This window comes from Chaetodon trifascialis, chromosome 3 (assembly GCF_039877785.1).
Source record: "Chaetodon trifascialis isolate fChaTrf1 chromosome 3, fChaTrf1.hap1, whole genome shotgun sequence".
Lineage (NCBI taxonomy): Eukaryota > Metazoa > Chordata > Actinopteri > Chaetodontiformes > Chaetodontidae > Chaetodon > Chaetodon trifascialis.
Genome location: NC_092058.1, coordinates 21198340 through 21218179, shown reverse-complemented (window position 1 = coordinate 21218179; position 19840 = coordinate 21198340). Strand labels below are relative to the sequence as shown.

The following is a 19840-nucleotide window of genomic DNA, read 5'->3' as shown; positions in this document are numbered from 1 at the left end:
ATTCACGCTGCGTACTGCCTGAATTAAAAGCTTTGCTCCAGTTTGGACACTGGATACTGTTTATTCCTTTGTTACACTGACTACTGCCGGTGCCTGCTGCTCTTTCTTTTTACTGTTACACAGACAAGTTGCTCATTAGGTCAACGAGTTTACAAAAATCTGTGTTTTTGTGAAGCATGTATTCCTATTGATGCTTCATGCTGGTGTCATACTGGACTAAAACCTGCATGTGCATCACTCCGGCATTCTGTCAATGACTGTATTCATTAATTGGAGCGTGTTATGTGGCAAACAGTTTTCTTTCGGATAAGGGTGATTAGGATAGTTGATGAGGTGATGGCTTGCCGAGAGGGAGGGCACATTTTAGCTCCAGGGCCTGCGGCATTATTTATATGGACGTGCAGCTATGCCTCCTGCACACTGCACCACTAATCTAAATCTACAAGACAGAGTGGACTACTGTACTTGTGCACACTTAGTGGAAACAAATCATAACTGAGCACCATCAGCCCCCCCTCCCATCCAAACACCAAGTTCACCTACTTCACCTGGGGAGCCTGGCAGCTATCGACCAATGAGGGCGACTTATTGAGAAAAAGCTGCCATGAAACTGGGTCGCAGGAGCCAATCAATGCCATGGATTTCTTGCCCTGGCATTATCTCAACTGAGGGGGTGGGGGGTGGGAGGTGGTGGTGTTGGGGGGGAGGTTGCGAAAGAAGAAACAGACACAAATCAGCCGTTATGGAGGCACCTCGACTATACCTCTCCTCCCACTCCCTCCATCCACCCACGCTCTCCAACGTGCCATCATCAACCCCTTCCTCTTTCCTCCCTTCTGCTATTCATTTGCTTTTCCTTCTTTTCTGTTGTTTGTTTGCCCCTGGGCTGAAAACTCTGTGTGTATGTGCTCCATTATGTATGTGTGTGTTTGTGTGTATGTGCGTGTGTGTGTGTGTGTGAAAGTGCTCTGAAATGATGCATTGATTCACAGTGTTCTATATTTTCTCATCTGGCTCACTATTACAGCGCAAGTCAATCGACGCCGTATTTCTCTCTCGCACTCTCTCTCTTTTACTTTCTCCCTATTCCTCTCCCTCTCTCTCTCTTTCTATGAGTATCAGAGTATCATGTTGTTGAATGGAAGTGTTTACGGGGAGTGTTGTATTGCCGTTACAAGAGACGGGTTTGGAGTGTCAGCGGTATGTTTTGTACCTGTGCATGCTCGTGTGTATCTCTCTGTATTATTTTCTCACTTGGAACACGGTGTTAAGTATGCAGGAGTGCATGCTCTTTTTGTGCACAGTGTGGGGGCATATGGTAGTGCTGAGGCCTATACTGTATATCTGACAACGCGTTTGAGTGGATGCCAGATCTGTTTTTTTATTTATATTTTTTTAGCGTGTGAGTATTTATACGTGTGAGGGAGGATTTGCTGGTGGGTATTTGCTCCCTGTGGTTTGTGCACACACTGCACTAGCTCGAGCTCTGCAACTCCACCCTGTGACCCACACATACACACACGTGCGCGCACAGAAACACATCCTCCCACTCATGAGGACTTTTGCCAGAATCAATAGAGGCTTTTTAATGCCTCTTGCTGTAGTACGAGTCTGAAACTGGAGCGCGGGATCACGAATATGGCAGCCAGGGCCCGGCGTTTGGGACGCGCCCCATTTTAGGCCTGTCTCATGTCACTATCTCAAAAAAACAAACAAAAAAACCCCTCTTCCATTTATCTCCTCAATAGCTGTGTACTTCAAATAAGGAAACAAAACTTTTTCAGTGGTGATAGCTTGAATAAATTGACTGTGCTATTCACATTTGTGTTTTGAGTATATCACAATGGATTATGAGACAGAGTCATGTCACTTAGTTTTATGTTGTTTTGGTTACTTTTTATAGTTTATCATAACTCCAAAGTGCTGCAGACAAAACAGTCAAAATAACACAGAGAATCTGTAACTGAAATACGCACCGTGCAGCTGTATTGTGTTGGAGGAAACAGACAAATAATACAATAGAGATAAATATCATATGTGACTGGCAGATACCCTCTGTTAATAAAGGATTGGGATCAGGAGCTAAAATAACATGACTGGGACATCTGCACTGTTTTACTGCATCTTTTATCTTTCCAACAAAAAAATGTTAACAACAGTAACTCCAAATAGAGGCCCTGACTCTGTGGCCCCCTGATCCCCTTTGGCCCCTGGGCCTGTGCTTTAGAGCTCTCTTCTATGATCCATCCAGGATTTTTCTTTTCATTCAAATGTACCTCTTGAATGTTGTGAATGTCCTCAAACAGAGCAGCAACACTGCCTTCTGTGTCAGTAGAGTTGATTTAATTATGCTGGCAGAAACTTATTCTCCATCAGCATAATCCTGTGTACCTGTAGTGTGTGGCACTATGATGGAATGAGGGATGTGAAAACAATTTGTCATCTATCATGAGTAGTTCAATGTCAGTGTCACTTTAACATCAGTATTTCTGCTTGTCGCTTGTTTACCCAAAGTCTCTCCTGACACTGCACAGGCTCAGTTGCACACACACACATACACACAAGGCAGCCCTCAGTACTGCGTCTGAGCTACACTAACAGCCTACAGCCATGCTTACAGGGCATTTCCACTAGGACGCCAAATCCCCTCTTCTCTCGGCTCACCTGGCAGCGAAAGAAAAAAGACGGCAGAAAACTTTTTAAATGTAAGGGTTGGGGAGCAACTTTGACGATAAAAAGCGCATCAGGACGCGAAGTGAAGGGGAAAGAGGCTTTAAGGGGGAAAAAAGGGATTTCATTTGCAGGGTTTTGGTTGTGTTGGCCTCTGAGTGGGGGATTGATAGAGGATGGAGCGAGGGAGAGAAGAAGGTAGAAGAAAAAAGTGAAGGAACGGAGGAAAGAGGGTGTAGTCGTGTGCCATAAAACGTCCCACTGCCTTTCCCAGGGCCAAGTCCTCGCTCTGTTTCTAATGAACTCATTTATTCTGTTTTGCTGGCTTTACCTCCACCAGCAACAAAAGACAGTCTCCTGGTCTGCCTCTCTCAGTGCTCTGCTTCAGGGTTTGTTGAGCATCTAGGTCTGTCCTATGGCATTACCTTTGTTTACTTAACGCTCACCATCGATCAAATGCAAACCTGACACTGTCCTCCGCTGGCAAAGGCATTGCTAATTAGCATTTCCTTCTAAAACAATGCTGATTGCAAGTGACTGATCAAATTTATTTGCTGTTGATGCATTACTATGTAGCATGTGATGCCAAGTACAGTCTCTTTCCCTTAAAGATGTGAAGACAGGATCCTTAAAAGAGTTTTTTTTTGTGCCCATATCTTCTGGTTCATGTCAAACAATCGCAACAAAGGCAAAAACATCAATCAGCAGCACATTTTGTGTGAACACAAAATCGCATTCTGGTTGTGGCCAAATATTTAATCTCTCCTCTCTCTCTTTCTCTCTGTGTCTCTATCTCTCCCTCCCTCTTTCTTTCTGAATAATATGCCACTGGGAAGTGAAAAAAAAAAAAACTGAGAGCACGGATCCCCACTCCTCCGCTCTTCTCGGCTGCACGTCTGTGATGTCATAATCACTCACATCAAAGGCTGCGCGCTCAACACGGCGACTGTCAGCTTCCCTGGAGGCGTCATTAAAAACGAACAGAGCAAACTGAGCCAGGCCTGACAGAGACGCATCAAAACTTCCTAACATGCACATACGCACACATGAGCAGACGGGCGCGAGCGCGCGAGCATGTGCATTCAGGTGCATGCACACTCGAGCACATGCTATTACAGACACACATGCACACGCTCACACACAAATAAATAATGATAACATCATGTATACACTAAAGAAAATGCTCACAATGCATTTAATCCCTCATACACACATACACAGTCACACACACAAACACATGCTAACAATTGAATATCTACCTCTTCCCTGTGACAATGTCAAAAAAATCCCTTATTCTAGCATGTATGAATTGGAGCCGAGCATTAAAACATGACACGCGTGGCTTCCAGCTGCATCGTACATCCACAGCATGTGAACATCTGTTGTGAAGTCATGAGCTGTCGTGATGTACATTCATGATGCTGCCAGTCCAGGGCATGATGCGGAGCGTGTACATAAATGTACAAATAGCCTACATCCACCCGCTCACCCGCTTTTACACACACTTGCCCACACACACACACACACACACACACACACACACACACACACACACACACACACACACACACACGCAGGCACTCACTCATTTACACAAACTGGAGGAAAGACTATAAATAGTATTCCTATGATGCGATGCTGTGTGTGGTTTCTCCCTATGGGTTTGTGTGTGACTGTCAAAGTGAAGAGAGAGGGAGGCAGTGGGGGGGAGGGGGGGTGAGGAAAAGGATGGATATTTAAGGGAAAGGAGGGCTGTGCTCATGTCTGGTGTACAGCCAGTGATAAACAGTACATGACAAGCATGGCAAAGACAGTCAGTCCCCTTTGATTTGAAATGAATATAAGGCATTATATGTTAAAAATGAGCATCTGTGCTTGTGTGTGTGCCAGAGTGAATCCAAGATGTGTTTATGTAAGATTTTGCTTCTGGGTCGACATGGCGTTCCTCCTGTACTACTTACCCCTGGCAGGGTCTTCTGCTCGTGCAATGCATTCTGGGCTTTGAGGGCCGACTCTCTGGCACAGTAGGTGAGGAAGGCACAGCCTGAAATACAGCAAGGGAGAGAAAGAGAGAGATAATTATGTTATGTGAACTTGGGACAGAGAAGGAGAGGCAGCCATGGGAGGGGGCTGCACCAATCACCAGCGAATAGCCAAAAACAACATGTACACACACGCACGCACGCTCACACAGAGCGAGCTTGCAGCCAAAGCTCTGAAACTCTGTCTACACAGCCGCGCTGGGAATTCACTCGTGTTTGTGTGTGTGCCTGCGTGTGTTTGTGCACAGCGAACAGTATTTCAGCGACTGAACAAACGGAGCATTCCTGCGTACACAAACGCAATCCATACGCATGCAAAAAAAAAAAAGAAAGACACAAAAGTGAGATGAAAAAATTGTGGCTCTGGAGCTGCGACGATTTGTGCATTCTGTTGCATGAGAGCCATGCTGCCCGCAAAACACATCAAATCTGCCTGAGCTTTCTCCCTGGCAGTCTGAAATAGCAGTTATCCATTCGTCCATCGCACTCTTCTGGGTGCTGTGACAGGGATAGACATTTCCCTGACAGCTTCTCTCTCTCTCACCCACCCCTCCCCGCGCCTCCCTCCACCCTTCATTCCTCCGTCTCCCTGCTCCATATGTTCCAAGACTACCCACAATCCTCAGTTTTGTTAGCACCTGGGCTGACATGTGGGGGTGGAAGGAAGATGGAGACGCAGGAGGCAAGGAAGAAAAAGAAGCCGTGGGGAACGTGTAAGTCGTTCCCCCGCCACCCCCTGTTGACAGTGAGGCGCACGCTACTGTCAGAGAGCTGACAAACTGTCAATCCGCAGATCAAGGCTAATGATTCATGTGTTTGACAGTTTAATAAAACACTTACAAAGACAATTGCACAATAGGCTGCGGTGACATGATTCAATTTGAGGCAAATATTCCTCATGCTGTATGTGCAGGGTTTTTGCTTGTGTGCTCAGACCCTGGAATTTTTTTACGAAATAGAAGAAAATTTAATTTCAATTGAATTCAATTAAATCCGGTGAGAGAAAAAAAAAATCATCATCCACAGGGGACAATTAGTCTCTGTGTTTCCACAATGATAACAGACGTTTGAAGTATTTTCAGTGCACAATATGGTCGACACAAACATTACAGCAGCAAGAAAAAACTGTTCATGTACAGGAATTTTTGCTTTTTTTTTAAATTAAATTTTTTGGATCACAGAGGTCTCCATGCAGATTTTGACAAACTGTTCCCTGCTGCCACGCAAATAACACAAGCACAAGGAAACAAAAGAACCGCATTTTGTTCTGGGAACATCAAGGGCTGAGCCGCCGATTACCATAGACCCCCTCCCCCCAAAAAACACAAACTCACAGTGCAGTCTAAAGAAAGCACCCTCCTCTTATAGCTCTTCCCAGTCGTGCTTTGCTTTGTTCTTTTTGCATACTGGGGGCTATTTATTGTTGAGGGCAGCACCATGTACTGTACGTAGAAGCAGCATGCCTCCCATCCTCTCGACTCCGTGTCTTTAACCCCGGGTCGTCCTGATGGCGGGACACAGGGGAGCTCCGCCTGTTGGTGTTTTTAATTAACGGGCCTCTCTCTCATTAGGCGAAGTGGGAGCTGGCTGCTGACAGCTTGGCTACCTCCTCGTCCTCTCTGGGCCTGTCGTGTTAACGCTACATGCCAGCATCGTCCCACAGGAAACGCACGCAAGTCTCTGATTCACACGCCTGACACTTACTGGCATGTTTGGAGTGCAGGCACCCACCCCATCCAGCGTGTTCAGTAATGGAAGAAGTATTTAGGTCCAGCTACATACCACAATGTACGGACCACTCCAAAAATAAAACATTATCTGTCAGTGTTGTATTGGTATATTTTGTACTTTTGCACTGCTTATTACTGATGTATGAGTGTATAAGCAGCATTTAAATGTTGTGGGTAGTTGATATGGAGATTATTTGAGCTACTTTACATCCTGTTGGATGGCTTAACCCAGTGTTTTTCTTTTCCTGATGTGCTCCGACAGCCATTTCAGATGAGCTCAAGTATCCCTTCATCCAACCCTGTTGCCCAGAAATTACATTTATATACTATGAATTTGTAAGACCAAATACATAACATATACAGTCATTACAAGAAATCTACTGCAGTAACATTTTCTGCTAAGTTGCCAAGTTTGCAAAATGTTGATAGTGAATGTATCAGTAAAATGCTTACTGACAGTTTGTTTCATTTGTTTTTCTACAATATCCACGCCTGCCATACAACATACAATCATAGCAGCTAAAGCTTGACTAAAAACGTTGGTGGTGATGTTGATGCACTCACAGCACTTAGTTAAGGTTAAGGATGGTCTCTGTTTAATGCAGACTTTGTACACCCACCATCCACCCTGACCACCTCACTTCTGTTTGCGTGCAACATAGCCACGTAGCATTTCCCACACTTCAACAACCATTACCATGGAACATAATGCAGGCAGCAATTACATTTCTTTGAGAAATATAATTGGGAAAACAAATCAGCTGGTCATTGACAACACGCATGTTCTAAATGTGTTTGCGTTCATTTTAAAGTGGATTTCATTGAATTCTTCATTCATTATATAAAAGTGGATATAATTATTTCAAACAACACATGATGACCCTGGAATTGTCCCTTTTTAGGCCTGTCTCTTGTTTTTTCTATTTTCCAGTAGGTTTGGTCAAGTTTACATTCACTACCCCTCGGAGAAGCCGGGCGTTTCAACCATCTATCAATTACTTGGATTTTTTTCCACTTCTCTGCTCACTTGCTAATCATTTTCATGCACTCTGAACTGAAGCACATGGTGTTAAGCTATTACAGCTGGGGGTGTCCTGGAGGCCGAGGGGTTTAAAATCCTGACCATGTACTCGCAGCATCCCCCGTTTTAGTCTGGCTGGGGTCCTTTGTTACATGTCACCCCCAGCTCTTAGTCCCCACATTTCCTTTCACCTCTATACTACATAGATTTAGTAAAAAATACTGAAAAAAACAAAACAAAAAAAACAAACAAACAAACAAAAAACCCCAAACTGCTCCAACTGACTCAGGCTGTTCAGAGACTGCCCTGTGCAGCAATAATAGCTGGTAGTTTACCAGTTATTAAGATTATGAGAAAAAAAATAAGATCAGTCTCATACCAATTTGAGATATTCCATTTCATGTCCCTCTCCACACAAATATGTGGATAATTATATTTTTAAGAAACTGTAATTCTTGTTTTAGATTCATAACCTTCCCATGTACCCCATGGCAGCTACAGAAGCACCCCCTTGGGTACAAGTACCCCTGTTTGGGAATCAGTGTTTTAATCTGCAGCAATGTATCATACTTTACATGAGTGTCACGTTTCATATATAAAATCTTAATCTGCAAAATAACTAGTGACTATGACTGGCAAATACAAATGGTGGAAAGTAAAGAGTGAGAGAGTACCTGAAAATTGTGCTTACGTGCAGTACTTCCACTTAGTTATGTTCCACCACCGACTGTATTCACACATGTATGGAAGGGGCAAGCATAGATGCTAACATGGTCACACACGCTCACATACACACACACGAAAAGTGACAGTCAACAAACGTTCAATTTATCATCATTGTCACAAGTCAGATGCTGGCAGCGGCTCTAGTATCTGACTAAGACCCATATTGGCCCAGGAGAGAGAGATAAGCTGTTTGTTTCTGCTGTCAATGCTGCCAATTTGGTTTCCCATCACTTCAAATTCAAATCAACAGCAGCGCAGAGGGGATCTGAGAGAATATGTGTGCGTGAGACGAGAGAGAGAGATGGAGGAAGAGAGAAAGAAGGGCACGGGAGTAAAAGGAAAGAGGGGGAGGAGAACAGCAGAAGGGAAAAGCAGAACAGCGAGGGAAGCTCGGTAAGAGAGGGAGAGGGAGAGAGAACAGATAAGATCACCTAGCTTCTGTGAACACCATCCCCCTGTGTCCTACACTCGCTTCTTATCTCAACCGCTGCAGACACCCTAAAGGGACACACACCCACCGTGAGAGAGAGGAACAGGAAGAGAGTGAGAGACAGAGAGGGAGAGAGAGAGAGAGGGGGAGGAATATGGGGAAGAAAAAGAGAGGAAATGAAAGAAAGCAGCAAGGGAATGGTGGAGACTATGAATACTTACTGATGGGGGAAGAAGAAAAGACATGAGCTTCAGTGGTGAAATCCACCAACTGTCACCAGGCCTCATTTAAATGACAGCTGTGTTGGACCACATAGAGCTTTGACCTTGTTAACTGTGGGAAACATTCACTTGATGAGCTGTCTTTGCTAGATGTATCTCCTCAACAAGTTGGCTGTTTGGACACTAGTGTATATATATATCTACAGCGATGCCATGTTGTTTAAAATCATCTTCTTAGGATCAGTATATTTGAATACCAATGTGATGCAGTAATGTTTAATTAAACCGACTTGTCCTGGCTGAAGCACGTTTCATGAGTTTTGAAGCAATGTCAATTCCACTGGAATATATTTTTGTATTTGTTCAAGTCCATGACTAACTGCAGAGTTTCTCATAGTCTTTCAGATATTTCAGCCTTGGTTGGGTGGAAGCCAGGATTTTCTTTTCTTTAAACCTACAATAACTATTTTTATTAAGAAAAAGAAGGTGTAAACACAACACTGACATACTTTTAAAGTTGATATAGCTAGCATGTTAGCAAGCAGATACAGAGCAACTTTAGCGTTCGTTTGGTGTTGTGTTTCGTACCACCTGATGAATGTAAGCCCAGTATTCACTCTCCTTTAAGCTCTGTTTTTGGTCTCCACCAGCTCCTGAGAGAAAACCTGACTCTTGAGAAACTAAGTGCTCCAGCTACTCATTAACTTTGTCTGTAATCCATTTGGTGCTGGGCAGACGCAGTGCACTGTTGATTTTGGGAGTTTTTTCACCAGAAACAGCTGCTTAATGCTGCTGTGAACAACTCTTGAGAGAGTGGTGAGAGTGAACCAAAATGGCAAATTTGAATTTAAACACCAAACTAATGAGTGCAAAGACGCTAAAACACTCCATAGTGTTGAAGAGAACTGCAGAGTCAGCGAATCACTTGTCACTACAAGAAACCCCTTTCACATACACACAGTGTGTTGTTTTATCATGTACCTGCATGTAGCTATCAAATTCTAAATCATGTTATCATGCTTCATTTGAAATTATTTTTTGCCTTAAGACAGTCAAATTTAAAGGCATTCAGCCCCACCCTGTGTATTTTATGTCTAATTACAAAATGTAAACTCTTGAGGTCAATGAAATCGTCAACTACCCGAAAACATTCCAGAGACCATGACCTCTCTGCCCTCAGTGGCTGCTTTGGCCCTTGACAGGAACACTCCAATTCTGAAATTCACCTTTGAAGCTAATTATAATTGTACTAAAAGTAAAACTACTAATGCATTCCTGAATTAGCACTTTACAGCATTACTGGACACATGAATTACTTTTTACCAGCATGCATTGCCTGACACCACCCAAGACTAGACAGCTTGGGGACAATGTTATTGCACAGAATTCTCTAATTATCTTGTGCCTATTAATTCAGGGATTGTAAAAGGCTGACATAAAAAGTTCCCTCCTCTCACTCTATCCTTTTATTCTCAGCCACAGACGGGTAGAAACTCCCAGTGATCATTTAAATATTTCAGAACATCTTGGTAAGAGCCTAAAAAGAGTCAATAGCATTAAAAAGCTTTATCCACGGCGCAGCTGAAACTCCACGCTGCATAGCCCTGGAACTCTGCCTCGAAAAACTTTGGCATGAAACTTTGTTTGAGGCTGTCCAATTTCAGTCAGTCAATAGAAATCTCCGCGTCTCCCCCTACCTCAGTTCTGTTAGCACTTATCTCCTCCTGAAAGGGTTGACCAAGGACAGCCTTTGCTCAATAAACAGAAGAATGTTTTTTTTTCTCCTTTTTAAAAGATTGACCTTAAGACAAGAACGTTCTGACTGGATTTTTGTGAGTGCTAAGACTTAGATAACGCTCTTCAATTCACTCTTGAAATGGGTCAGAGTAAAGACGAAAATTCTTGACTTATTGTGTTCAGAGAAATAGCATATAAAGCCTTGGTCTTTTAGTCATATGGTGACAGTGAGTACCACTGAGCGCAGGAGAGGAATACTAATAAGTGTCATATTAAAAGAGTTTCTGATTCAAGAGTGATACAGTTGCCCTTGTGCTGCTGTAACTGGGACACTCAATATGAACCATGTGATTGTTGGTATTCAGTCTCTGTCTGGCTCAAAACACCATAAAATTAAATGAGAAAAGCATTATGTATATGCAATTCTACTTCTGAAAGAAAAGCAGGCGCAGCTATTGCAACCATATACGTGTCTCCTGTGGATGTCTTTCCACATTGGACACGTCTGACCACCTGGCTATCTCTGTGGACATGGTGTCCATATCGTGCTACACTCACATACCAAATACTGAAAACTTAATTTAACCTGCAGACTGGTCTAAGTTAAATATCTCCTATTGAATCTGGTATCAAAGCGAAGAACCCAGACCAGCCCCTTCACTTTTGGTTCTGCGAGGAATAGTAATTCAATAAAGTGAGCGGCAGTCGCTCATATCCCCTTCACCTTTGCTGACCTTTCAGATCATTACTCACAATGGAAAAAGAGACAGAAGATAGAAGCTATTTTAGGGGACACAGCCAAGGTCTCCAGGAACACTCCAACTTTCTCCTCGTATCATCTTAAAATCTTTAATTGGCAGCTGTAAACCCTGATTAAATAAAAAAGCACTTTGAAGCCCACAATACGAGCTCAGAGAACGGTACTGTACTCTGTACTGTGAACACGCGGAAAAAAACAAAAAAACATCAATTGCTGTTCAGAGACCACAGCCTTTTTTTCACTGTGTAAAACAGGCCTTAAAAATTCAGGAGCTGTTTCGGGGACTAATGAATGCTGGTCTTAAGTATGATATTATTTCAGCGGAGTGAAGCAGAACTATGGGGCAGCATTATGAAAAGAGGAGGTGAATTCATTTATAATGGAGTGTAATAGCAGTCCCAGCTCTCCTATAGGCGACTATATGCAGATCCCTTAGTCCTCTCTTCAGGGGAACAAAAATAATCTGTTATATAGGAACACGTACTGAGCATGTCACTGAGGGAGCTGCAGAGCAAGAAAAGACAGAGCAAAAGTTAATAACAAGGTGATGAAACTCACAGGGACGGGACAGCACTGCTGTGCATCTGCTGCATTTTTTTTCCCATCCTGAAAAGTGCAGGATGTAGTAATTTAGAACAATTGTGGCTCCAGTTGTAACTAAATTACTCTCTGAGATGAGGATATGAAGATTGTCAAATAAAAGTTATTATACTGTATCCTGGGTGAATACTGAGTTCTGATTGACCGTGGGGTGTCAAATAAATTTTTATAACTGGGCCTTTCCTGCAAAACTGTTAAATCATCATGCCAAATTAATGTGCTCTGAGGGGTTTGAATGTTACTTTCAGCAACACACTGAGAAATATCCTGAATAAATTGCTTCGATGTTGCCCAAAAATGTGCATGGCAACTAGTGTGGGAATAAAGATCACCTTATTTAAGACAATAAAAGCTTAGAAAATCACTGATTACTACATGCATATTAAACTGAACACTCTCATTTATTGACATAATGCTCATGTATCTGCACACTTCGGTACCTATAGGAAGCCATAAAGAAAAAACAAAACAAACAACAGAAAAGAACAGAACAAATAAAGACCAAGAGAGTTGGATGTGGACAACCTTCATATTAAAATGCATGCCGTAATCCAGAGATTACAGGTATTAGCAGCATGTAAACTCAACATTTTCTCACACACTATGATGCACTTTTACAGTACGAGCATACATAGATAATGACAAAAATACTGTTTATGACAAAATATCTACAAGAAAATGGGATCAAATGGTGTTTGCCTGTGTGTGTGTGTGTGTGTGTGTGTGTGTGTGTGTGTGTGTGTGTGTGTGTGTGTGTGTGTGTGTGTGAGTCCCTGAAGATAACAGGTCCCATCTCTCGCCCTGCTTCCCAGAGTGGCCGTCTCTAAGCTGTGCTAATCGATTGGCAGAGGAAAAAGGGCCAGCTTTAATGTGTTGCATGTGAAGGATTTACTGGAGAGCAGAGCCACTGAATCAATGGCGTAGAAAATGCATCATTAGGACAGTGTCGTCCCCCTACACCACCCACAACCCCCCCCTCCACCCTGAACCACCCACCCCCGACTCGGTCCCTTGAGGGTTGGGATGGAAAACACACACAAGCATAGACACATTTATACACACACGAGCATACACACACACACACACACACACACACACACACACACACACACACATACACACACACACACACACACACACACACACACACACACACACACACACACACACACACACACACACACACACACACACACACACTTGAGCATACACATAAACTGGGCTTGCATGTCACACTTCAGCTCTCATGCCACAAAGTGAAACACCTTCCGAAATAACACTCATATCGCATGTAACTTAAATGCTTGAACACACACACACACACACACACACACACACACACACACACACACACACACACACACACACACACACACACACACACACACACACACACACACACACACACACACACACACACTCTCTCGTTAAAAGCTCCCTTGATGGCAATACACACACAGACACACATGCACACCAAACAGTTAGAGCTATCCCTGATATCCAGGCGGACGAATCGCTTCACTCTCATCCTACCTCAGCCATTTTGTCAGGAAATGTTTGGGACACCCAAATTTAGCTTTTCACAACATGAATTATTAAACATGGAATGACTCCTAAGATGAACCAAAAGTCTGCACGGTTACATACCCAGTCTGACGCTCTTCAGTGTTTTCATGCTGACTAACACACGACTGATAACAATAGCATCAGATTTTTCTTCATGACAAAACTACAACTGTTCAGTGTTTAATTTGGGAACTTTATACTCGGCAGAGTGGAAAAACCTTTGAAACTGTGTTTAAACCATCATGGGACACTAAAACTCCCCTAAAACCCGACAGCACACAAAGCACTTTAAGGCTGGATGTCTTGTTTCATCTCTTCAGTGATTGGGGCGCTCTCATGTACACCGGCCTTTAAAACACAGAAAATAAAAGCCCAGTATCTCTTGGACTTATGTCCATACTGGAGGATTTTACACAATAGAAATGCAGTGCCAATGTTCACCAACACAGGAGGGAGTGCACTCTGAGGTGAGGTGGCAGGTAAGGGTGTGGATGTGGATCACACTGTAGCCCGCCAGGATTCCATGCAAGAGTTCACCTTTCCTGCAGCTAATGTTATCATTAATCCTAACCACGATTTCCCTAACCTGGACCAAATGTTTAACTATAACTTGCTTTATTTGCCATAACCACTGCCTTTCCTTAACCATAATAACATATTTGCCATGTGCCATGAAACAAACAGAAATGTCATGTTTCTGTCAGGTTTGAGGTTTGACAATTCCTCTTTAATTATGTCATCTTGTTGTGACCGCTTCGTCTGCAATGACAACAACCAACTTCTAAAATTAATATCAGTAGTGGTCCAAAACGCACATTAATTTGCATTTTCTTCTGCCACTTTTGTGGAAATGTAGTTTGAATCTGCACTACGTTTGGATGAAAACCTGCTTACTGAACTTAACAAAGGGTTTTGCAGAATCCTTCCTGTTCGGCCATGGGGATGGAATATACAAACACTGTAACAGGAGACAAAGATAAATAAAATGGGCAGAGACAATACAAGTTTCAAGGTTTGTTATGTTATGTTAGTCTTTGCTTCATTTTCTTTATTTTTCTGTCTTCATGTAGCTGTGTATACTGGAAGTGGCGCCAACATAAAACATTAAATTAAAAGCCAATATTATCACCCAGATAGATAGATAGATAGATAGATAGATAGATAGATAGATAGATAGATAGATAGATAGATAGATAGATAGATAGATAGATAGCAGGAGCATGTTGTGTCAACAGCCAGGGAGGTACCTGGCAAAGCTGATTAATCAAAACCGTCTACAGATGAATCATGTATCACTAAGAAGACAAAGTGCCTTAATTCTGTCATGGGAGTGGTCCCATGTCTCGTCCCTGTGGTAAAACACTTACAGGATAAACACTCCCATTAATATTCCTCTGTGCACCTCTCCTCTCCACTCTACTCTACTCGCCTCTCTTCTCCTTTCCTCTCCCTGTCCTATTATCCTGCCTCGGCGGACATCCTGTCCTGTCCCGTCCGCCTTGCCAACCTGCAAGATGGAGATGAGAGGACGATCCAAATGCAGAAGGGGGAACATGAATCATTACACTTCCTGTTGTTGCATGCCGTCCGGGGAAGGAAGAGAGAGGACGCCCCCGGGGCTCCGATTGATTCCGGAGACTTAATTGGGTTTATTAGCCAAGATGTTGGGCCCCGCGAGGAGGCTCCCAGAGGCCGCCTAGTCCCCCCCACCCCCATTCCCACTCTTCTGAAGGAGAAAGCCTGCGTAATTGTTTTCCCTCCATCTTCTGTGTCATTGTCAGATGGGTCCTGCGGGATTATTAGCAACCCCAGGTCCCTCAATAATTCATCCAGAGCTATTTATACACAGATGGAGAGTCCTCTAAAGTCTCCCCCAGTGAGCTTATCTGACGCTTAGACAGACAGACAGAAAGAGAGAGAGAGAGAGAGAAAGCAGTGGAGGGAAACAGCGCTACAAAGGGAAAAGCAAGAGAGAGATAGAATGAGAGAAAATGAGAGAGACGTACAAAGAGAGTAAGAAGGATGGCGATCACAAAAAGAAATGCGAGAAAGACGAGCAAAGCAAGTCTGACAGTGTATAAAACAGTGAGAGCGAGAGACAGCAGCGTTTTAGGTAGACACAATGACAATGTTTCTGGTGTGCATTGAGTTTCAAGGTGAAACTCTCTCATCTGCTTTGCCAAAGTGAACAAAAGCACCATCCCGGGAATAGCACACCCTCACACAACACACATTAATGGCTTTTAATCTTCCCCCCTTTTTCCTCCATTTAACACAATTAAGATGTTTGCAAAGCTAACATGGACCACTAGTCGCTATAGGAAGGACAGATGAAAGACATTCAGGGATTTCCATATGCAAAGTAAACACAGTTATCCGTCCTTCCCAATGTGTCAATGCGTAAGACCAACAAAACGGTAGCCAGCCATTTCTTAAATCACCTCATAATTCAAACATAACATTAACACATTAGCATATTAACATTAGCACATTAAGTAGCTTCTAATCCCAAACAGATAGCGGTTGAGCTACAGAGGGCTGCGCGACTGCATGTTTTAATGGCTTTGCAGATACCTGTGTCTTTCCAACTGCAAGTTGAGGGGACATTTTGTTGTCGTCAGACTAATGAAGCCTTTGGCGCACAAAGTTGATTTTCAAAGTCTCTTTGTTGGCTCTCCAGCCACAGATAATTATATATATTCATCCCCTTTGGCAGTCACTTTTATCCAGCTCATTTAGAAAGCTTGGCTTCCTCTTGGACAAATTGGGACATTGAAAGGCAGATTGGAGTGATAGTTTTTACATTTTGCATTGATGGCACATTAATCAGGACAACTATACCTATAGGAAAAGACTTGCTTAAACGCCCTGTGAAGAGCTGGCTGTTTGTCTGTCGCAAAGTTTAACAAAAGTATGGACCACAACGTGAGAGCTTTAGCTCTGGAACACTGCAGTTTCAGTTGTGTGTAACAAATCACATGCAGTTTATTTCTTATTTACAGGCTTATGTGAACGCTCATAGTCTAACAGGGCAGTTTACTGATGTGCACCAAGAAGAGTCTCCTGAACAAACACTGATATTTCTAAAAGTGGAGCTTTTAACAGAAACTTTCCAAGTTTAATTAGTTTGGCAGAATACTTTGTCGACTTTAACGTTCACATTTTCATGTTTCATTTAAGTAAGAAAATATTTTTTGGAACATGCCATTGGAAACTAATTCTCTATTTTCATTTATGAAGTGGACTTTTGTTAGCTTTGGGTACAGACAATGCCAAATTAATTGCTACTGCCCAGTGCGTCCTCATGGTATTGATAAACAATCCATAGAGGAACGCATTGTTTTTTTCTCTCTCTCCTACACACACACACACACACACACACACACACACACACACACACACACACACACACACACACACACACACGCTGCTGTTTCTCGAGGGAAAGCAAAGCTTATCAACTGGCCAATGCTCATACACTCGTGCACATGCCTGCACGACTTCTCTGTCTCTATCTATAAAGCCCATGAAATCATTCCACACCAAGTGAAGCGGGGTATGTATAGGTTTGGCTAGGATTCCCATCTCCTGTTCTGTGATTAAAGGACCAAACTAATAGGCTCTGTCTCGTTGGGAACCTGTGTGGGGCTGGGAGAGACCTCAGAAGCCATTAAATTGCAAATCTGTAATAATTTGCTGAAGGCTTTCTGTCCAGATCATTCCCTGGGCTGATTTGTGCATTGAGGTAACACTCTGAATGGCCAAGCACAAACCCAGCTGAGCCCACTGGCTAGCCAGCCAAGTTAGTCGACTAGAGGGCACACTCCAGATACACACAGGGCCGTATTTACTTTACAAGAAACCACAGTGCAAACTTATGCTGTGCTTTTTCATTCAATTTGTGCCTGCAATCTGAACAAAATTAGTGCCTTTGATGTGATTTATGAAGGCGGCAGCTAATCATTCAATGAGCAATTAGGCCGGCCCTCAGAGTGAAGGAGAACTTTACAGGCACAGAAAGGTGCAGACAATGGTATGAGGTGTTTTTGATCAGCAGACCCAGAAAAAAATTGAAATCCTGTAATGCTACAATGAAAATATTCTTTCACACAGTGGGAATTCCAAAGCAGGCCATTGGGCTGCAGTAACCTAATAATAACATTTATTTATATATTTGTCTCTTAAAATTGAATGTGAAATAGTTAAAACTTCGGAAGAAATTACAAATCAGGTGCAATGGAATGCATAGAAATAAATATTGATTTCAAAATGAAAAAGCACTGCAGTATAAATGTCTTACCAAACGAGTGAGCTCACCACAGCACAGCTCACAGAACGCATGTTCAAGTTAAGTTTAACGAGTGCCGTCAAAGTCATTATCTTTGAGCTAAGGCAGTGAAAATATGATTGATTTCTGTAGAACAGGTACATTTCTCTCCTCACCACCTCAATCATGTGTTAATAAACCCATGAAGGTCTTCACTGGTAGCCATTGATCCCCACAAACTGCATGAGCCTGCTTAAGTCCAGCAGAATGTCAATCATTCACACTCGTGTTCCTGCTATGCGCCTTACAGAACCTAAAAAACACATTTTTCAGTCAGCTTTTAATATGACAGATGAGGCCCAATAGGAACACTGAAATTTCTGTCAAAATGAAAACAGCTTTGGTTATTTCATGAGAGAGCTCTGCATTTGTTTTTTTCTCTTCTCGTCTCATTGGTTTGAAGTGGGTGGAGCTGAGCTGAAAAAATGGGACCTCACATACTTCTGTGCATTGATCAAGATTTAGCAATATTTCTATCAAAACCTGATGACAGACTCTTAAAACAAAGATCTTTATTTTTCCAAACTTGACACACTTTGCTGCTTATTTGAGCCGGTCCTCACCAGAAAAACACTGTATATGTAGACTGTGCGAGCAGTTTACGATAACAAATATTTGTATTTACTGTGGTGACCTCTAGTGGCTGTAGTTATTATGACGAAGCAAAGGAGAAGTCAATCAATGTAATCAATGACACTGTTTGTGTCCGGCATGAAGCCAAAAGTGAACGTTGACCCATTTTAAGATACATATCGTATTTTTGTTAAATCACAAACATCACAGTAACGTACTTATTCTAACCCATGATCTTTTCCTAAACCTAGCCATGAAGTTTTGCTGCCTAAACCGAAGCAAACTGCAACCATTTTACAGCATTAATGACGTGAGCGCAAAGGTCTGGTATGATGAAGGTCCACCTTCATTCACTTCACTGGTACTCTCCAACAGTGATATGTCATTTTGGGAGTCATCGGCAAAAGACCTATTCAGTTGTTTAGGTATGAGGATGTGTTGACATATTTAGTCATTAATATTTAATGTTATAGAGAAATACTGGGGGGGGGGGTAAATAAATTTGCCTAGAGGAGTGGGAACGTATTACATGCATGTTGTGCATCAAGTGGTGCTTTACTTCAACAATAAAAAAAAGTTCTTTAAAGAGAGCAGACAAGAACTGACTTCAGGCCAAACTCTCCAGTATCACCCAAAATGTATCAGATATTCAACCTCTCAGCTGCTGTATGTTGGTGGCAGTGTGACTGTACTGGTATGCAGCCGGGGGCTACAGTATGTTGCACATGCACACTCATCAATTTCTTCACACACTCAACACACAAACACTTAAATACTGCAGCCTGCTCCTGCACTGTCACATGAACATATGGACATACATGAAGGAAAGAGCAGGAGTTAACGTACATGAAAAAAAAAAAAAAAAAAGTTCAGGACAAATCTACTGTAAAACCTGTCCCATTAACATTTTGTCAGAGATCCTTCTAATATGAGGAGCACTTGTGTATTTACCCCCAGGGTGGCTGGGAGCTGCAGGGGTCTAATTCTGCTCCCATCCCAGGAAGGTCATTCTCCCTTCTCGAGCCATGATGACCACAGAGTAGTGCTTAAATCCGGCAAAACGCAGCCTATAAATTACAGCAGAGGACAGAGGGGTCAAAGCCTGGCATGGAACTGGGCCAGGAGCTATCAATCTGCCGGGGCCAGTGAGGGCGACATCTGTCTCTGGGACTCCCTCACTCTTTCTACTTCTCTCTCTGTCTGTCGTTTTCCTTTCCTGCTTTTCAGTCTTTTCTTGTCAGCCCCTTCCCTCTTCCTTTCGCTCCTTTTGCTCACTCTGTGCCTGTCATTGAACAATCTCTCTGTGCCTCCATTTTTAGTCTGCACCTCTCTTTACAATCTCTGCTCTTTCTTGTGTATCGCTCTGCCTCTTGATATTCTTTGTCTGTCTTTGTGTGCAACCCCCCACCCGAACTCTCTTCCATGGATCTCCCTCGC

The 19840-nt window shown here is 42.9% G+C and overlaps 1 protein-coding gene across 4 annotated transcripts in view; it reads right to left on the bottom strand.

The window, feature by feature from the left end:
• celf4 (CUGBP, Elav-like family member 4) overlaps positions 1 to 19840 on the bottom strand; it is an 84956-nt gene that overhangs the window by 55907 nt on the left and 9209 nt on the right. For all 4 annotated transcript variants that reach the window (XM_070959874.1, XM_070959876.1, XM_070959875.1 and 1 more), the window contains exon 2: positions 4632 to 4714. In XM_070959874.1, the coding sequence (XP_070815975.1) occupies positions 4632 to 4714 (83 nt within the window). The remainder of the gene's footprint in view (positions 1 to 4631; positions 4715 to 19840) is intronic.